The sequence below is a fragment of the Hydra vulgaris genome, chromosome 03, assembly GCF_038396675.1.
Source record: "Hydra vulgaris chromosome 03, alternate assembly HydraT2T_AEP".
In the NCBI taxonomy this organism is placed as follows: Eukaryota; Metazoa; Cnidaria; class Hydrozoa; order Anthoathecata; family Hydridae; genus Hydra; species Hydra vulgaris.
The window spans coordinates 68156090-68178706 of record NC_088922.1 but is presented as its reverse complement, the minus strand read 5'-3'; the positions used below and the strand labels follow the sequence as shown (position 1 = coordinate 68178706).

Below are 22617 nucleotides of genomic sequence, written 5' to 3'. Positions count from 1 at the left end.
ATTTTTAATACAAATGACACCATAGTTTAAGCTTGAAGCAACACAGCATTGTTAAACTTAAGTTACATTTATTAATAAAAATAAATAAAATATCAAAATTTTCTCAAAATTATATTATTCAGTCTGATAAGAAAAAAACTTTATTCTCCTGACTAATAAGTTATTGTAGATTAAATTCGAAGAGTTGCTTTTACAAAAATCAAATTTATTCTTATCATTTAAATTCTTCCTTCCATTTACCATCATCTGTCTTTACAGGAAACTTTGTTGGCCAGTTATCAAACTTGTGAACAAACTTTCCATCTTTTGAAGGAAATATAGTCTTCATTTTAGCGCCAAATTCTTGACTCTTATTTGAAATACAATAATTAAAAATGAAATACATAATATAAAAATTTTATGTTATATTTATATACTATCATATACTATATACTTTAATATACTATTTTATATTAATATACTATCAGGAATTAGAAATACTATCAGCCTTGGAATTAAAAAAAATAAAGTTAATAATAAATACCAACCCAAAACCTGAAGCCCACCGAAAGCAGTTTAAAAATTTAAACGAGGTCAGCAAAAAACGGAGACTTCAGACACTTTTAGGTTGGCACTTAGGTTGACATTGCTAAATGCTAACCCTAATTCCAAGGGTTGTACTATCTATAATTATTGTTCTTATAATAGTAATAGTGATAAAAAATAATAATAATAATAATAATAGTCAGGGGTGAGGAGCATTGAAAAAAATGTTTCTCTCTGGCTCTGACTCCAAGTTTATTTGAACTTACAGTTCTGGCTCCAGCACAAACTTTTTTGGAATTTATGGCTCAAAATATTAACTTCCAAATACTTTCCTACAGCTACGGCTCCTTTAAATATCTTTTAATAATTTCAAATAAATATTTTATATATTAAAAAATTCATTTTGGGAATATAACATAAATAGTAAATAGTATTTACTAAATACCATTACCAGTTTTTTCAATTTATTTATTAACTAATAAAATAATGAAATGTTAGATGAAAATTATGTTAATAAGTCTTTATATTATAACCTTTTTATTTGTTATATTTACATAATAAATTTTTATATAAAAAATTATTCCAAAAGCAAATTTTGGTTAATAAAAATTCTAATAGGTAACATTAAATTTTTTTTATATTAAACTTTTTATATTTTATACTGAAAATTGCTTTTATATAGAAGTTCAATAAAAACTTTTATTGTATAACATTAAATATTGCAATGTAAGACTTATATGCTTAGGGGTCGTTCATAAAGTATGTACGCTTTATTTTTGCCTCCCCCCTGCATTTTACCAAACGCTTTTTTGAGTACCCTCTACCTCCCTCTAAGTACCTACGCTTTTAACCTACCAACCCAACATTTTATGATTTTTTTACAACTTTTTTTAATTTAGTGTCTCCATACTTTTATAATTGACCTACTGCCCCCCTATATCATATGCGCCATTTAGAGACCCCCTCCTCCTCTCCGAGCGTACGTACTTTATGGACGTTCCCTTAATGTTTTAATAAAACAAATATAAAAAATACATAAAACTGAAAGGAGCCAATGGGCTGGCAATTTTTTATTGGCTTCGGCTCAAGCTCCATTCCACTCTTCTAGCACCTTTCAAAAACCTCAGACTCCCACGGCTTTGGCTCCCCACCTCAAATAATAACAGCAATAAAAAATATATAATTTTGATTATTTAATTGTTATATGTTTAATTATTTACATAAGAACACATTTATACCTTATTATGCCAAAGCAATAAACTTACATTTTTAACACCAAAAGCTTTTGCAACAAAAACAACAAGAAGTCCAGAAGCAGAAACACTAATTAATGATCCATACCCAAGTGCTTTAAATGCAAGCTTTGTTCCATCATTATTTGAGTCAAAACTTTTCGGACTAGACTTGCGAGCTCTTGCAAGCGTAAGACCAAATCCAGCAAACATCGCAGCTGCACTCACATATAACAAAAACGAAGCAGATAAAATATTCTTTGATAAATCTGTTTTTGCTTCATTTAAGTCTTTTGATGTATCGTTCATTTTTTTATTTTATTTTTTACAACAAGCTAGTTTATATATTTTTATAAATTGGAAATAGTTTGAAACATTAATTTAATGTTAAAAAAACTATTTAAAAAAAAAATCTATTATTTTAAACATTAAACAATATTTTAAACCTAGAAATCAAGTCAAAGTTTAAGCAATAGTGACAATTAAGCCAATCAAAAACATTCAAGCCAAAATAAAGGAAGACATATATCATAGTAGAAAATGGATACAACACATATATAAATAATCAAAACAAATTATTTTTTTAACTCTTATCAAAAGCTTCGTTAAAAACATCTTCATAAGTAGAAACAAACTTCACATTAATATTTTCTTTTATAAAATCTTTTAAATCATCATAATCTTTTCGATTCGCTTCTGGAAGAAGAACAGTTTCGATTTCTGATCGACGAGCCTAAAATAATATTTTGATAATTGTAAAGTTAGAACTCTAGTTTTATATATATATATATATATATATATATATATATATATATATATATATATATATATATATATATATATATATATATATATATATATATATATATACAATAACTATTGAATATATATATTGAACATTTTAAGGTAGAAAATTATATAAAAATAATTATTTGTCATACAACTTTTTACCTTAAAAATATAATTTTCAACCTTAAAAGATAGAAATTATACCTTACAATGGGTTTATGATATATCCAATGCTAACAGGGTAGCTACATAAAATTTTCATAAGAAAAAGTTGATATTAGAGGATTTTAGATAAGATTTTGCACCTAATTTAGAAGATTTTTATTTGCAAAACTACAAAACTTTGAATAATAGATAAACTAAAGGTATTTAGCATATATGTTACTGTTACCTGCAGTACCAGGAATTTATAATATAATGTAATATTGCAACTCTGAGTTTCATGTGTTACCACAATGTTCAGGCAAGTTCTTATCAGGTGTATGGTCTTCCAGTAATTCTTATCAGGTCAAGTGTATGGTCTTCATAACCACACTGCTACTGGTAACAGGTAACCCAGTGTAAAATATTCCATGTTCTGACTCGTATTCTTGTTTGCTTTCTAAGCAAAGGCTGGAAAGAGTTTGGATCTTGCCATCAGTACTATTTAAAATTGGTTGTGCCTATAGTAATATATACATTTATTTTGCACATGTCTTTTATATAGTTGAAGGTGCCTTAGTTACTGTTTCAGCTCACTTGTAATCTACTTTATATGTATGTTTGTGTTCTGTTTAAACCTCTGATACGGTGTTTACTCACCCATAAGTTGCTATCTGTATGCTTGTGTTCTGTCTGTTTATGTTTATATGTATGTTTGTGTTCTGTCTGAACCTCTGGCACAATTTTAGTTCACCCATAAGTTACTTTATATATGTATGCTTGTGTTCTGTCTGAACCTCTGGCGCTGTGTTTACTCACTCGTAAGTTACTTTATGTATATATATGTTCTATTTTAATGTTTAAATTTTCTGTTCAAATGTTAAAACCTGTTTCGATTCAGTGTGAGCTCATCAACTAACTAGACACTCCAACAATAAAACCTAAGCTCACCTTAATCTCTAGTATTATGTTAAATGTAACATTTTTTTAAATGCATTTCCAAAACATCATGCCTAATGTTTTAAAGTACTGTTTGAAGGAATTAGCTCCTTTTAATTACTCCAGATTAGGTTCAGAATCTTCATGATCACCCTGCAACTGGTATTATGTAACCCAGTACTACCTGCCCCATGCCCTGCTGCATTGTAGCTCTCAGAGAGGCTGACTCCATCAACAGCTACAACAGTGCCATGTTGCGCATGGATGGTGGTCCTGTTAATGCTTTTGGTGCGCATTGTTGAGGCCACATAAAGAGTCCTATGTTAAGACTAAGGGTTCATTAATAGGACTGAGAAAATTGCATAGCCTATTGCTAAGGAGGCCATGCTCTATCTATGAATGAGCCAAGTTCTCTATAAACTTAAAACATGCTAAAATATTAAACATAAAAAACCATCCCATAACCTAACTGTTTTGATATATCTTTTACTAATATTCGTGGTCTGCAAAGCAACCTTCCATCAGTTGATGGAAAGTTGCTTTGCAGACCTTCCATCAACTGATAGAATATATACTTTGCATAATATATTTTTTATTGCTGTTACTATATATTATTGATATTCTTACCTCTTGCAAAATTCACAAGACTTGCTTGCTTATAGTGAGACTGTTATTCATTTTTTTTATCTATGTGTTGATGGGTTTCCTATAGTCACATGGCTTGGGGGTATACATATGCATCAATTCACCTATTTGTCATGAACTCAGGTTCGAATCCTTTGACCATTCTTTTATGTGCTTCCGCTTAGCACCTCTTCACTCTATCACCTTTCTCTTTGTTCTTTACCATTCTTCTTCTTTTCAAGACTGCACTCTTTTAAATGTAATTTCTGATTAAATTGACATTGCCCTCACTCTTTACCCCTCTGCTAATATTGTTATTATTAGTGACTTTAATGCTAATCACACTGAATGGCTTGGCTCTGATGTCAATGACCCTACTGGCACTAAAGCCTTTAACTTCTGCATTTCTCAATCTCTTACTCAGATAGTTAACTTTGTGACTTGTTTTCCTGATAACCTTAATCATTTACCTTCACTCCTTGAATTATGTCTGGTCTCTGATCCTAGCTTGTGACCAGTTTCTCCTTTTTCTCCTTAAGGTGGTTCTGATCATGCAATGATCTCTTTAAACCTTTCATTTCGTAGTTCCTTTTCGGACTCACCGTATCAACTTACTACTTACTAGTTTAGCTGACTGGGATTCTTTTCATGATTTTCTTCATGACAGTCCTTGGGCTGATTTCTTTTCCTACTTAGCTGAAAAATGCGCCTCATATGTAACCTCCTAGAGTCAGGTAATTGGACCTGCTCTATCTGCTAAGCTTGAGTCTCTTTCCCTTCGTCATAAAGTTGCATCTCTTTTTCTTTCCTACAAATACTATCATGGTTGCTTCTCAAAGGAGCTATTATCTCTAGTTCCATTAACTAAAACTCAATCTCGCTTGACTTGTCATTCAACAAAGTCTTATTCATCATCTTCATGATGCCTAACTCATACAACCTTCATTTCTTTAAGTCTTCTGTCAACCGTTTCCTTGCTCGCAACTTAATAGTGGTTGCTTACAGCTTTTTTGGGAGTTTATCAGAATTTTTTTTTAAAAAAGGAAAAATTTTATTTTGATACGATTTGTTTAGTAGACGTTACAGTTTATATTTGTATTTTTTGATAGTTACAAGATGGGAAATATTTAGTAGTTATGTTAATGTTATTATTATTTTGTTTTTAGTTAGCTAATAGCTGTGAAATGGTTATATGTTTTAATGCTTGTTTAAAATATTCATTTAATGTGCATTATTTATATATTAAAAAATATAAAATTAAAAATTGATATAAAAATATAAATAACATTATGAAACGTGATATAAAAATATAAATAACGTTATAAAACGTGTATGTGAGTAATTTATTAGTTAGCCTAGAGATATATGGAGTAATATAAATATTGTTAGTTGGATTTATAGCAAGCTTTGTAATTTTTTTAATAAGAACTTATTTTCGTGGCAGCATTTTGATATTATTTTGGTTCTTTTATTTAGCAGTTCTTCAGGTTTTGGATACGATATAATAGCAAATTTCTCATATAGACATAATGGGCACTTTTTAGAAATATTTGAGTAAGGGGTACAGACTTCAGAAAAGACCATGTTAATATAGGGATTTCATTAAAATTGATTTTCAAATCCCAGACATAGTTTATATATATACATATATATATATATATATATATATATATATATATATATATATATATATATATATATATATATATATATATATATATATATATATATATATATATATATATATAATTTTAAACTAATTTAATAAAAAAATATATTATCTTATTCTGATAAAAAAATATCCATTAAAATCAATTTTAATGAAATCCCTATATTAACATGGTCTTTTCTGAAGTCTGTACCCCTACTCAAATTTTTCCAAAAGGTGCCCACTATGTCTATATAAGAAATTTTGATTTAAAAAATATATAATTTAATTCTGATTAAAAAAATACATTTAAGTTTATCAAAACTAAAGTTAATGCTTGGGTTTAACTTAAAAATTAATTTAAAATATTAGTAAATATGAGCTCATTTTTATTGCTTTATTTTATAATTATTTAATTTTTTTGGTCTTCCTTCCTAAACATTTTTTTTTAAAACTCAAAATAAAATATTAAATAAACTTTTGTTCTGATGCTGCATTAAAAATTTGCTCAAAATGTAAGTCAAATTTTTTTTTATAATGCAAGTTGAAGCGCAACAATTATTTTTTAATAAATGATATATACAGCAATATAATTTTAATAAATGGTAATTGGAGAAATAATCTTTGCTTTCACGACAAAATCGCTAATATAATAATAAACTTTTAATAAATAAATAAAATAAATTACCATAATTTTTTTTATTTGTTACTCGCAAGTTTTTTTTAAATAAAAAATCATTTTTAGTTGCAAAGCCGCAATTAGAAACTTAATAAATAATCATTTAAAAAAAATTAACATATTTTAATTCATTTATACAAATGCAGAGAAAAGAAAGAAATTTGTTTATATCAAATTTAATATTAAATCTAATTATTGAATATAAAAAAAAATCGAAAGAAAACAAACATTCTCTAAGAGTATCAATAAAAAACAAGTTAAATAGTATTTAACTTGTTTTGCGATAATTAATATATATATATATATATATATATATATATATATATATATATATATATATATATATAGTATATATATATATATATATATATATATATATATATATATATATATATATATATATATATATATATATATATGTGTATATATATATATATATATATATATATATATATATATATATATATATATATATATATATATATATATATATATATATATATATATATATATATATATATATATGTATATAATATATATGTTACTGTTACCCGCAGTACCAGGAATTAGCTAAATGCTAATGTTTATAGTATAATTTAATATTGCAACTCCGAGTTTCATGTGTTATCACAATCATCAGGCAAGTAGTAAAAGTTTAATTTTGCTACGATTTGTTTAGTGGACGTTACGGTTTATATTTGTATTTTAGATCGTTACGGGACGGAAATTGATTAGTAGTTAGGTTAATAATATTATTAATTTGTCTTTAGTTGGCTAATAATTGTGAAATAGTTATATGTTTAATGTTGTTTAAAATATTCTTTATGTGTTAATGTGTATTATTTGTGTATTAAAAAATAATAAAATAAAAATAAGAATTAAAATTGGTATAAAAATATACTTAAAATTATGAAATATATTACAAAAGCTGTGTATGTGAGTAATTTATTAGTTAGCCTAGAGATATATGGAGCAGATTAGTATAGTTATTTTTATTTATAGTTGTTAGTCAGGTTTGTAGCGAGTTTTGTAATTTTTTAATAAGAATTTATTTTCGTGGCGGCACTTTGATATAATTTCGGTTCTCTTATTTAACAGTTCTTCAGGTTTTGGATATGATATTTATATCATATCCAAAACCTGTTTGTAGCGAGCTTTGTAATTTTTTAATAAGAATTTATTTTGGTGGCGGCACTTTGATATAATTTCGGTTCTCTTATTTAACAGTTCTTCAGGTTTTAGATATGATATTTATATCATATCCATAGTGCCGCCACCAAAATAAATTCTTATTAAAAAATTACAAAGCTCGCTACAAACCTGACTAACAACTATAAATAAAAATAACTATACTAATCTGCTCCATTTATAACATGGTAACATGGTCTATTCTCAAATCAGTACCCCCCTACTCAAATATTTCCAAAAGATGCCCTCTATGTCTGTATGAGAAATTTACTATTATAATAGTAAATTTCTCATACAGACATAGTGGGCATCTTTTGGAAATATTTGAGTAGGGGGGTACTGATTTGAGAATAGACCATGTTAGCATAGGGGTTTCATTAAAATTGTTTTTTAAATCCCAGACATAGTTTGATAGGGCGGTAGAATTTTTGTATTTAATATTGTTGAATGATGATTTGTGGTTGTTAAATCTGGTTTTCCACTCACCTTCTGTTAATCCTATATAAACTTTGCTGGGTTGGTTTTTTGCTGCGATGATGCATTTATATATAATATTTGTGGATTTGCACTTACCATTCAGGGGGCATTCTGCTTATATATGTGTTTATATATATATATATATATATATATATATATATATATATATATATATATATAATATATATATATACATATATACATATATACATATATATGTATATTTGATATATGTATATACATATCCATATGGGCAATTTCACTTTTAACTTATGTTACATGTGCAACAACCTTATAAAATATTCGCCTATTTAAACTGTAAATTAAACTTTTAGCTACTTTGTATGAAAGCTATTAGACTAAAGAATAAAATAAACTAAAAAGTTTTGAGTCTGGCCAAAAGAGGATGAATTTATTGCTGAAATGCAACTTACGTTACACGAAAAACAAGGTAAAAAAATTGCCTCAACTTTTAGATCAGATTTCTGCGAACAAGTAAAACAGTTTGTATTAGAAACTTTCACAAAATGTTAAGAATTCTATACCAAATTAAAAAATATATAAAAGTTTATAAGAGGAGACCGGCTGAGGAAAATAAACTTGTTTTTTTGATACTATGTATTTAACTTACATTACATCACTTACGTTACAGAGCGGTTTTTATTGTGAATTTTTATATGTAAAATTTAGAGTAAGGTAACAAAAGAATTGCAAAAGTATTAAACTTGTTTATTAAAAATAGTTAAAAAAAATAGGAAATTTTAAAAAACTGGTGACACTCTTCCTGAGTGATTTTTTATAACATTTATGATAATTATCAAATCAAAAAATAGTTATTTCTGCAAGACCAAGAGCAACTTTAAAAAATTATTTTAGTATTACAACTTTATTAATACTTTTTTGAGTCATTTAAATAAGAAAACTTATGGTTCGTTGAAGTTTTTATTTACACTTCTTACATTTATGCGTATTGCCTTATTTTCATTAGGAGAGGATATATGTGATCATTTGTGACAGGAGGGAAGGGGATAAGAATTGACAAATATAGGATGACATGCTTTATGGGTGACCCCAGTAATTGGATTTACAAACGATTTGTTTTACTAAATCAAAAATAAAAAAGGTTTTAACTGATTTTTTTTTATATTAGGAGAATAGCAAATTATTCTTTTCTTTTTAATGTCTAAATAAAAAAAATTATATAATTCTTATTTTTATTTATTTATTTATTTTTTTATTCACCTCCTCAAGGCCGAGAAGGCCACTACAGATGAGGAGGCTACTTAATAGTGGTTATAACCCTCTCTCAACTCTATAACTCCGAAACACGAACCTTGAGGAACAAGGCCGCTGCGCGGAGAAACAAGTTGAGCGCGGTACTACCAGGGACGTGGTGGGGATCGAACTCGGAACCTCTTGCTTATGAAGCGAGCGCTTTACCACTACACCACTACCGCATATTTATATGTCATACGACATATAAATATACATATGACATATGTATATTTATATGTCAACCAAAATAAGAATACATAAACAAATAAAAGAAACATAATATAAATAACTTTAATAAATATTAAAAAAAAAAAGATTTTTCTTCTAAATTCTCTTAATATAAAATGTTAAAAACTTGTCAAACCAACGCGACAAAATAAAAATTACTTAATGAAGTAATTTATTTTGCTAACGAAAAAGCACCAGAACTTTAGTAAATGCATGCAGTTTTAACTTACATTAACCAGTTTAAAATAAAAATGTGCTTTAACTAAGCATTGTTATTCAAAACTTTAAATGCAAAAATGTAACATTTAATATCCTTTCGCATATATTATTAAAAAACTTGAATTTTTTAACCAAATTTTAGAAAAAACAAAACTTTATCACGTTTTTGTTAACTTATGTTACATGAAAATTGCAAAAGTTCTTTCGTTATTTTCTTAAAATATATATATTTTATTAAGTATAAAATCTGACCAACAACAATTTGAACATGTTAGCTTCATTTTCACATTAAATTAATTCCAATTATGCAAATAAATTCATAGTTAAAATAAAATTTTACAATGATACTTTTATCATGCTACAATGAGAAAAACCGCAGCTTTCGGAAGCATAAAAATGACTTTCATAAATTAATTTTAGTACTTAAGGTATATTTTAAATAAACTTTCATGTGTCTACAACAATATTCATTTGCTAAAAGTTTAAGAAAAAAAGAATAGAATTTGACTACTCTTTCATTTTCCGCCGTGGAATTGCCCATACATACATATATTATATATATATATATATATATATATATATATATATATATATATATATATATAAACACACACACACAACTGGTGCCACTGCGTAACAAATGTTTCTTATACTTTAAAAAACAATCCCACTTCCTATTTATCCTTGTTCTGAAATTGAGGGTGTTTTTTAATTGATGTTCTTTATATATTTATTTGGTTTGACTTTTTTAAATTCTGAAAGCTAATCTTTTCCAAAACAAAATCTAAGAACTTGTATACACAGTCTTAAAAAATCATGCACATTTAGCAGCAAGCAAATATGATAAACACTGCCCATGATACAATTTAGACATATTAGAACTAAAACTAATTGTAAGATAAGAGGTACCCACTAAGAAAAAATTTCAGCATTTCTATTAAATGAATTAGTTACATTTTTATTAGAGACTAAGCTGTAATGACTTCTTCTTGAAATACTTGAAATATTCATACTTGATTTTAAATCTTTAAATAATTTTAAATTTTCAGCAGAGTACCATTTATCTGTAGCAAGCTTTTTTGCAATTTGAATTAAATAATTTTGAAACCCTATAGATAATGACTAGTTAAACTAGTTAAATACTGTAACTATGGTTACATTTTTTCTTGTTATTAAGGAGCTCCCAGAAGCCCTTACAGTCTTAAGACAGAGCACCACGGTGGGGCATTTAATTAGAAAATTCCTTACTAATGCTGCTTATTGGGTTAAAGATGATTTGTAGAAATGAAGCAAAAGCATAGCTTATTGCTGGTGTGGTGATAATTGAGGGGTAAATTTAGATTTGAGTTTAGATTTGAGGGGCAAATTTAGATTAATTTAGAAGCTAAAAACATCGCCAAAAATATTAATTTAGATACAAGAATTGAATCAGTTGCACCAGCACAAGCGTTTGTTTCACTAAAAGATCACAAACCAAATTTTCAAAATAAACTCCCTTGTAGGCTAATAGTACCCTCAAAAAGTGAACTAGGGCACGTTAGTACAATAAAGCTAGACAAAATTAATAACTCTATTCGGAAAAAATTAGGTTTACATCAGTGGAAAAATACCACTGATGTTATAGATTGGTTTTCTAAAATTAACAATAAAAATGAATGCACATTTATACAATTTGATATTATTGATTTTTACCCCTCAATTACAGCAGAAATTTTAGATAAAACAATAGAATTTGGAAAATCCCATTTAGAATTTACTGAGGATATTATCCGTATAATTAAGCACTGCAGAAAAACTTTACTCTATTTTGATAAGGAAACGTGGAAGAAAAAAACCACGCACAAATGCTTTGATGTAACAATAGGAAGTTACCACGGAGCAGAAATTTGCGAATTTGTAGGTTTATATATTTTAAATACCCTAGCTAAAATAATCCAAATTAATCAATTAGGTCTTTATCGCGATGACGGTTTAATAATAATGCATAAAAAATCAGGGCCACAACTCGATAAAATTAGAAAAGATATTAAAGTTTTTAAAAACATTGACTTCCAAATTGAAATAAACATAAATTTAAAAATAGTGAATTTTCTTGATGTCACATTTAAAAGTTAGATAGTGTTTTTTACTAAATTTTATATATATATATATATATATATAATATATATAAAATGTACAATAATATATATATAAAATAAACAATGCATTATAAATAAAAAATTTAAATACATTATATTGTTTGCATTAGATCAGCATTAGAAATTAGTCAGTATTAGAAATTAAATTAGATAACAATTGAATAAAATTTTAAAAAGTGTTTACAGACGAGGAGGCTACTTAATTGTGGTTATAACCCTCTCTCAACTCTAGAACTCCGAAACACAAACTTTGAAGAACAGAGCGGCTGCGCTGAGAAACAAGTTCACTGCTGTACTACCAGGAACGTGGTGGGAATCGAACTCAGAACCTCTCATTAATGAAGCAAGCGCTCTACCACTACCCCATTAAATTTCTACTTAAAATTCTACCACTACCGCATATTTGCTTTAACCATATTCTACAAAAACCATCATTAAAAAAAAACTGTTTCTTCCAACAATCAAGCCAATCTTTAATCAGATGTTTGTAATCTTTTGATATTAATTTTCAGCAAGTTCTCGAGCTTCTTTTTTTTTCCTTTTTTTCTTTTGGCTTTCTTCCGCCTTTTGTTATTTATAATAAGATTTTAAAAATATTAAAAATAAAATTAAAAATAAGAATATTTGTTTGCAAACTTTTTCTTCTTTAATTCTCATTGAGTTTCAAGACTTGAAATTTTTTAATTTTTATTTTATTTTAAAATGCATATATAGCAACTAGAGAATTCAACAATTCTTTCGTATTAATACTTTTTTTTTTTCCGATTGATTTTTTTTGTTTGCAACAACAGTAGCCATTGTAATATGGAAACAAAACGAATTCTATTATATTTCAATGCATGTTAGTATAACTTAAAGTATAAGCTACTATTTATACAATAACCTACTATTTTATTCAAATATCAAAAACATTTGAGTATTGTTTACACTACAATGCAAGGCCTTCATAATGTTTCAAACAAACTTCTATGTTTTTCATTTATAATGTTTCAAACAAACTTCTATGTTTTTTGTTGTAAAACTTGGCAGTTCAACTCAGTTGAGGGCTAAAGTAAATACATAGCATAACTAATAAGCAAAATATTTAATGAAAGAAAAGTAACAACATTGACTTTTTTGTAAACACAAAATAAAAAATAATAATAATATATTGCAAAAGTACTATAGATGCAACAAAAGATTTTAAACAATTTTGCATGTATATTGTGCTTTTTGCTTTTTGTGTAAAGAGAAAAAAAAACAATAAATTAAAAAGTGAATGAAGAAATATAAATTACTTAAATTTTCAGTTTTCTTAAAGTAAAGTAAATAAAGTTTTTTGAAACATTTTTGCAAAAGAAATCTGAAACATAAAAAACATTCACAAAAACAAGATGTATCAACATCCCTATATGTTTGCAATTTTTCCTTATTATTTTTTGATATCCTTAAACTGTTATGTTTTATCTAGCAAGTCATTTTAGCATCATATTAAATTTTTATTGATAATTTATATAGCTAATATAATACCATTTTTACACGCTTGGTCTAAAAAGTACATTTTAAATGAGCATTTTTTAGCTCTTGTGTGTATTTACTGCAACCAACAGTATGTGTAAATGTATTCTTTTTTATTGATGTAAAATTAACTGATGAACATTTTGTATATAAAAGCACAAACACTTTTAACTCATGTGTATAAAACATCTGATGTAAAAAAAAATTATTAATACAAAAAAGCATTTAAACTTACAGCTATTAATTTTTCTTTTATTCCACCGACTGGCAAAACCTAAAATGGCAAATATATTATTAATTAAGAACTTTTTTAAATCAGCATAACTAACAAACAAGCTTGTATATTTGCAGCAAAACAACCACAAAAAATGATGTTCTATGGTAACTATTAGTTGCTATGTTACCATATATGTAGTATAGTTGCCTGTCAAGTTTTTGTAAAGTAATTTTTGTTGCTAGTAAAGAAAATGATTTGTACCTGGCTAAATATTCATAACCTGATTGTTAAAAAAGTTAAATTGAAGGAGGCTGTTACAATTAAATTTACAATAAAAAGATTTGGAATGACTGGAGATATATGGAATGATTGGATTAATATTTCAAGTTGATTAACTCTTATTTAAATTCGAACTTTTGGATTAGATCTCCATGGTTTTTTGTGTAACACATCAAAGATTTATCATCTTGTCTTGTAGTCTAAAGACTAATACTCTTATTATTGTACTATGATAAGAAACGTACAACTACCGGTATTCATCGTAATTAACTTGTACAACATTTCGTATGTCATACATACGAAATGTTGCACAAGTTAATTTAAAAAAACAAGTTCTATAACATTACTAGAAGCACAATGAAAACCTTTTTAGAAACTGACCATACAAGTGCCATTTTTAAGATGAGAGCGCAAGGTGTGATAGATTAAAAGCAGGTGTGGTAGATTAAGATGTACATAAATTGTATAGATGTTTTTTTCAGATTTTTTCTTCTCTGCTAGTAAAATTTGCTTTAAAGTTTTTAACATTTTGTTCACCTTAGCAGTGGCTTTTACTATAGCTCATCAAAAAGTTAAACGTAATGCATAAGCCTACTTTAAGTAATGCATAAGCTTACATAAAGTAATGCATAAGCCTACTTTAAGTAATGCATAAGCTTACTTTAACTATTTTTTCCATTTTACACAGTGCAGAAGTAGAAATCAGTCTGCAGTTTTTAGGTTAATTTTTCCAATGTTGGTTTTAGTTTTTGATTTAATAATCCAACTTTGACTCCACTATTTGAATAAATTTTGTCAATGACAAAGATGTGAAAGGTAAATTTAGCTTGATTAAAGATATAAGTTTACATTTTTTTTAAAGTTGCAATTTTCTCTCCAAATGTTAACATTAATTTGGAGAGAAAATTGATTGATGTGATTTGAAAGAAGATAGGAAAGAAGATTGTCAGATATTAAGTAATGCATAAGCTTACTTTAAGTAATGCATAAGCTTACATAAAGTAATGCATAAGCCTACTTTAAGTAATGCATAAGCTTACTTTAACTATTTTTTCCATTTTACACAGTGCAGAAGTAGAAATCAGTCTGCAGTTTTTAGGTTAATTTTGAAGCTATTTTTAAACAATATAGTTACATTTGCTCCAACACTACAGAGTTGACCTGACAAAGAAAACAAAGTGTTGATATAATTACTGACAGTACCTTTTGCTAACAACATAGGAAAAGAATTAATTTTTTTTTCTAGTTGAAAAAAAATAATTAATTACAGCTCAAGTATTTTTCATTGCAAGATTTAAAGTTTTTGTACTCATTAACTAATGTTATTTTTCTTTCAATCAAATTTGCAATTATGGTTGAGTAACTAGAGCTTCTTATTCTGTTTGTATAAAAGAGATGCATGGAATAAATTTTGAACAGTCTTTGCTGTAGAAAGTTGAAAAATATCGTAGTAAATTTAGTAGCATTCATCATTCAACTTTTAAATTTTTTGTTTAGAGAGAAATTTTTCGTTTGAATTTTTTGCTTGGTAATTGTTAGTTTATTTCAATTTGTTTTTCAAAGTCTATTGACAACAATTTTTTGGGTGATACTGATACAGCAAACCAGGGCTGTGGAGTCGGAGCCACAACATTTTTAGCAAAGTCGGAGTCGCTAAACAAAATCGCGACTCCGACTCCAATAGTAAAACTTCTCGGTATTGCATGTGCATGTACAAAATATTCAATTAACCTTATATTCATATTAAACCTTCAAAGAACTTTTTATAAATTTAGCTAAGAACTTTTTATAAATTTAGCAAAAAAAAAATTTTTTTAATTGTTACGTATTTTTTTAAAAAGAATTCAAAGAATTTTTTAAAAATTTTGCTTTGGAGTTGGAGTTGTCTTCTGAAAATTTCAACGAATGGAGTCAGAGTCATTACTTTTTTTTTCCAACTCCACACTCCTGCAGCAAACAATATTGACATGGAGAACTTATTGAAAGGAATGATCAAGTTTAAAATTTATTTTGAATTCATTATAAGGTTTCCTCTTTTCAAAATTCAGTTAATTAAATTTTTTCTTGATTATATGTGATACAGTCAAGTCTGAGAAAAATCTCTTTGCACTGTCAACATTATTATTTGCGAACTGTAAGCTAAACTGGAAAACTATTTGTTGTTCAACAAATACACGCCTAACAAAAATGTTTGACTTTAGTCAGATAAACAATTAATATTTAGTAGCTTAAGCTTATGTTAGTTGTGTGAGTCTTAGCAGATGACGCAAGTGTAACTACCTCTACAATACATTTTTGAACCTTGCCTTGAAGAGAAAGAGATTCATAAGAAGAACCAGATAACTTTATGATAGATTAAATATGATTTCCATGAGAGATCAGTAGTGAGTGATCTAAGAAGACAAGAGGATTTTGTGAGAGGATTATTTATATAGGAATGATGATAATACTGCAATACTTTTTATTCATTTATATATTAATATCTATTATAAATTTTTTAAATTCACAAATAAATATACATACATTTTTGTCAGTTCTCAAAATAATTTTAATAATAATAACTTTTAATAATAATAAAGTTCCGTAAATAATTTAAATTTATTTTTGTATAAAAAAAGAATTTTCTAATTATTTTACTTTTAATATTATTAAAAATAAAAGAAATTGTTATTGCATTGTTTTCAGAGATCGGAGATCTAACTATTTTTTACAGCAAAAATATGAATTTTGTATTTTAAAAACATTTTCGAATTAACAACAAACTACATAAAATTTTCAAAAAGAACACTGTAAAAATCAGCTACAGTTGCATGCTGAACATGAAATCAGTAATAAATTTACACAACAAACACATCCTAAACAAAAATCCAACCATTAACAAAAATAACTGCAACTGCCTTGAGAAAAACAGTTGTCATTAACTCAATAACTACTTGACCAAAAACATTGTATACCAAGCAACCATCACTTTGGATAACCTTTCAATAAAAAAAAAGCATGCATTGGTATTAGTGAAACACTTTTTAAACTGAGATACACCAACCATTTTGAATCATTTAATATCCCCAAATATAAAAACAATACAGAGCTGTCAAAGGAGGTTTGAAACTTAAAAGATAATTAAAAAAATCCTGTGGTTAGTTGGAAAATAGTTAGAAGATATGAAGCGCATAACCTGACAACAAAATTGTGCAAACTATGTCTTAATGAAAACTGAAATTATTTCAAAAAATAACAACAGTTTAATAAGAAAACTGAAATTATATCGAAATGTCGGCATAGAAATAAATTCCTTCTTTGTCAATTCAACGCAGGGTAAAGGTAGACCTCATGTAATCGATTTTTTGACGTCAGATCCCATTGCATTGCTTAATTTGTAATTTTAACGGTTTTTTAATTTCTTGATTTAAAAATATATGGGTGATGATTGCCGCCAGGCATCAAACTCTGAGTACCAACAAAAGTTGTATTTTTTTCAATTTAGTACTAAATATAAATATATAAATATATATATATATACACACACACATACACACACAGGCTTGGCCAGGAAGGCGTGCGATTTCACGTCATAATATGACCGCGCAATTACTATTGGATTTTGAAAACTTGACTGCCGCTGTTAATATGCATTAAAAGTTTGTATACATTTTAAAAACGCGCTGAAAAAATTATCTTAACAATGAAGACACTTAAAAGAAAACTTATCATAAAAGAAGCAAATAAATGTTTGTAAAAAAATAACAAAAGATAAAATAAAAATAACTAAAATAAAAAAAATAAAACTAAAATGAATAATAAACTATAACAATAAATTATCTAAATTACGAATAAATAACATTGAATAGTTTATCTTTACTAATGTTTTTATGATATAATATTATTCAAAACCATTTTTAAATTAAGTAACAACTTACTTCTAACAATTGTTAGATAAATGCGCACATTTTAAAGTTAAAAAAAAGATACTTGACAAGTAGTAATGTAAGCAAAAGAAAAAATAGTTAAATCGTTTATTTCAAAAGTTGATAAAATTTATTTTTATATTCAAAGTCATTTGATATAAAAATTACATATAAATAATTTTAAATTAACTACATAAATATAAAAAAAATATAAATTATTCATTATTATTTGCATAAAAAATCATTAGCAGTGATTGCATAAAAAATCATAAGCAGTAATTTGGTACTTTATTTAAATGCGTTTCAAAAATATAAAAACATAAGTAAAAATTGAGTTATTTAATTCAAATGACTTTCAAAAAAGTTTGTCTTTTTTATTCTTCTCAACAAAATCTTTCTACTTTTCGAGTTAATTAACTTTAAAAATTCTTATATAAAGTTTATTAAAGAGACCATCGCTGTTTAAAGATGTCGCTTATAAGATTAAAATCATTTTTTTAATAATTTTCACTTTTTTATTTACTATTTAAAATTTTATATAATTAAATATTATAAATTAAAATTAATACAACTGTCAATGATACTTCAGTTCAAGTCATTAGCTACTTAATTTTAATTAGAGTTTTGTTAATATTAAAACGCCAGTATAGATTTTTTTCTTTAACATCTTTGTTTCCAACAAACGCTGCAAGCAGCCACTAATTAAAGTTGAAAGTTACTGAAAGAGAAAAGACGAAGATTGTAGAGCAAGATAACGATTGACGGACGACTTAAAGGATTGCAAATTATACAAATCAGGAAAGCAAGATGAAGGAAGCGAATTCCAAATAGCTGATGTTCGTGGATAAAAACTAGTCGAATAAGCATTTTTGAAGCACTTAGGAACAGTCACAGAAAAAGGATGAGACTTAATTGAATGACGAGTAACACGAGAATGAATTATAGTAGATGGCACAAGAGACACTAGCTCTTTAGAGCAGTGCCCATAATAGTATTTGTAGAAAGAGAAAGAGAAGCAACATTACGATGATGTGATAATGGTTGGAGTTTGGCTGCAAGAGCAGTTCCAACTATGTTTACAATGCATTTTTGCACCTTGTCTAAAAGAGAAAGGGCATCATAGAGATAGATAATAGAATCCGAAGTAAGAAAGCGACGAGCTCGATAAAGAAATGCAATTTCAGCAGATGCTAAATTTGCAACTGATTTCATATATGGTTTCCAAGAAAGATCGGAAGTAAGAGTTAGTCCTAGAAGATGAAGAGTAGATGACTCATCGAATACATCACCGTTCATAAATATAGAAAGATCTAAATAATAGCGATAACGATTGGCTGAAAAAAATTGAGTTTTATCTGTATTGAATTTCACCATACACTGTGAGCCCCATACTGTAGCAGAAGTGAGATCCTTTTCAAGCTCAAATGCCCCCTCCAAGCAATCAGAGAGTGTTGGTTTCTTATCACGACAAGAATAAATGGCAGTATCATGAGCAAATAATGCCAACTTAGATATGAGAATATCTGGAAGATCGTTAATGTAAATTAAAAAGAGTATAGGGCCAAGAAGAGAACCTCGAGGAACCCTTGAAGTTACAGAATAAGAAGAGTGCTGTCCATCAAGGACAACTTTTATACTATGATTGGAAAGGAAGGATTCAATAATCTTAAAGATGTTGCCAGATACACCATAAGAAGAAAGCTTATGGAGAAGACCAGCATGCCAAACTTTATCAAAAGCTTTTGAAATGTCCAGAGCGATGGCCTTAACCTCTCCACCTTTATCTAATGCGCGATAAAACCTATCAGTTATTACTGCTAGCAAATCAGCTGTAGAACAAGAAGATCGAAATCCATATTGATGGTCAGAAAGTAAGTTATTAGATTCAAGATGAGAAATTAAGTGTTTGTTAATTAAAGATTCAAAAACCTTGCTTATGATAGAAAGGAATGGTAGTTAGACGAATCAGATCACTCTCCAGAATTTTTGAAGATAGGGATAACAGATGCCTCTTTCCAGCAGGCTGGAAAACAAGACTCTGATAAGCACTTGTTGAATAGATTTGAGAGTATAGACGACAGCTCCGGAGAACACTTCTGCAAGACAATAACAGGTATGTTGTCCGGGCCACAAGCTGTAGAGGAGTCTAGGCAGGAAATCACCTTAGATACAGAAGCTGGAGTGATATGAATGTCAAGCAATGGATCAACCTGTTTGTTGGCAATATCAGGTAGAACGCAACTGGTGCAATCAAGAGATGATATTGATGAAAAGTTTTTAGCAAATAATTCACCTTTGTCTTTAGGTGAGGTGACAAAGTCTGAACCATACAAGAGAGGTGGAATTAAAGATTTGCCCTTATTATTAATACTATTAAAGATTCTCCGGAAGTCACGAGAGCCTAATTTTTGAGATGAGATATGAGATTTCATGACCTGAGAATAGCGGGTTTCGGCGTTAGACAAAACCTTTTTACAATTGTTTCTAGCAGTAATAAACAGACGTCTGTTTTCTGGAGAACTGTTTTGCTGATAAATATGGAAATAACGGTTTCGATTGGCAATTGCACCAGCACAGCGTGAGGAAAACCATGGAGGAGAGTGAGGCTTGACCTGGAATCGTCGAGAGAGAACAAAAGATTTCATGCTAGCCTGAATCCACGAAGTCATGTAAGATGCGCATTTGTCGACAGGAAGACAAAAGATTTCTACCCAAGGGCCATCACGAAGAAAATCACGGAAAGAATCCTAGTCAGCTTTACTGTAGTTGTAAGAGGTTCAATAATAGGGGGATTCAGGTGATGAAGAAGAATGAGATATTAGTTTTAGAGAGATCAAACTGTGATCAGAAGCACCTAGGGGTAAATGTGGAGAAACTGAGCACTGACTAGGATCAGAAACAAGACATAAGTTGAGTAGAGAAGATAAATGATTCGGGTTGTCAGGAAAGTGAGTTGGGAAGTTGACTATTTGAGTTAGGGATTGAGAAAGGCAAAAGTTGTGGGTTTTAATGCCTGCATAATCACTGACACTAGAGCCAAGTCATTCAGAGTGGTGAGCATTAAAGTCACCGACAACAGCTATATTAGCTGATGGATAAAGAGAGAGGGCTTGGTCAATTTGACCAGAAATAACATCAAAAAGAGTGCAGTCTTGAGATGAAGGAGAGCGATATAGAACAAAGAGAAAGACAATAGAGTGAAGTGGTGCTAAACGAAAGCACATGAAAGAATAGTCTGTGGATTCAAACCTAGTTTCACGACAAACAGGTGAATTCTTACAAATGTAAATGCCCAGGCCAAGCATGTGACTATTGGAGTCTTTACGAATCAGAGGAAGATAACCATCAACACTAAGATCACAAGATAAGACAGCCGAACTCAAATTAGTCTCACAAAGAGCAAGTAGGTCTGGTGAACTTTGCAAGAGATAAGACTCAACAGAAGAAAAGTTACTTCGAAGACCACGAATATTAGTGAATGATAGGTTTAGAGAACTTGGTGATGATGATGGTTTTTTGTGTTTTATAGTTTTTGGTACTTTAGTCATTTTAAAATTAATTTGAAGAACTTGACTCAAAGCATAGATAGTACTCAGAACACTGTTTAATAGTCCAAGCAATTGCCTCATTACTACTAATAAACCCTAAGCCGTAACAAAGGGCTCCAAATGTGGCCTCCGCAATGCACACCAAAAATACAAACAGGGACACCATCCATGCGCAACATGGCACCGTTAATACTTTGATATTTTTCAGCTGTTGATGGAATCAGCCTCTCTGAGAGCTTCCACAGAGTTCGGGAAACCTGGCTACCAGCCGGCCTCAGAACCATAAAACTGAGTTTTAGAGCAATACCCTCATTAGGAGATAATAGAATGAGTTGCCTAGTCATAAAAACAGAGACACAAGCAAAACCCATGCATTGAGTCAAGAAGATCCAGCATTATAAACGTGTTCCAGCATTATAAACAGATCAAGATCCAGCATTATAAACATATAAATGTGTCAAAATTTTTAATATCATTAAAAGTCAATTTTTTTAACGCATTTTTAAAAACAGTGGTTAAATTGCCAAAACAAAATATTATTTGCATGGTCATTTAAAGACTTTAAATCGCACGCCTTCCTGGCCAAGCCTGTATATATGTATGTATGTATATTTGTATTATGTAAATGTATGTATATATGTATCAAATTATGTTAATAATTTATAAATAAAGTTTTTAAATTAATAAATTAAATATGTGAAATGTTTTAAAGTGTTGTAAAAAAAACACAATGAACAATATAAAAATAATAAAACTTTTAAAAAGCAATTTCAATTTAAAGTATATATTTCCTAAAGTTCAAATTTGGTAAAAAACACACAATTAATTTAAGTCTATACAATAATTACCTTGCCAGTGAGAGACAATTCACCAGTCATTGCTAAATTTTGTTTGATTGGCTGATTGATTGCAAGAGAAAGTAAAGCAGTGACAATTGTACAACCAGCTGAGGGACCATCTTTTGGAGTAGCTCCTTCTGGTACATGCAAATGTATTGCGGATCCATCAAAAAAAGAGTTGGATGGATCTTTTTTATTTAAGAATGACTAAAGAATATTTTTATAAACGC

General features: G+C 28.2%; 2 protein-coding genes across 2 annotated transcripts in view; both read right to left on the bottom strand.

Moving 5' to 3' along the window:
• Positions 1-48: 48 nt before the first annotated feature.
• LOC100211677 (transmembrane protein 242) lies at positions 49-2126 on the bottom strand. The gene is made up of 2 exons (XM_065794077.1): positions 1791-2126; positions 49-349 (listed from the first exon to the last, which is right to left on the bottom strand). Exons 1-2 carry the CDS (start codon positions 2064-2066, stop codon positions 215-217), a joined length of 411 nt encoding a protein of 136 aa, XP_065650149.1. The 5' UTR covers positions 2067-2126; the 3' UTR covers positions 49-214.
• A 143-nt stretch (positions 2127-2269) lies between these two features.
• LOC100213990 (lon protease homolog, mitochondrial) overlaps positions 2270-22617 on the bottom strand; it is a 63380-nt gene continuing 43032 nt past the window's right edge. Inside the window, exons 14-16 of the mRNA XM_065794070.1 lie at positions 22397-22594; positions 13835-13873; positions 2270-2490 (exon numbers count right to left, since the gene is read on the bottom strand). Coding sequence (XP_065650142.1) covers positions 2341-2490; positions 13835-13873; positions 22397-22594 — 387 coding nt within the window. The 3' untranslated portion in view covers positions 2270-2340. The remainder of the gene's footprint in view (positions 2491-13834; positions 13874-22396; positions 22595-22617) is intronic.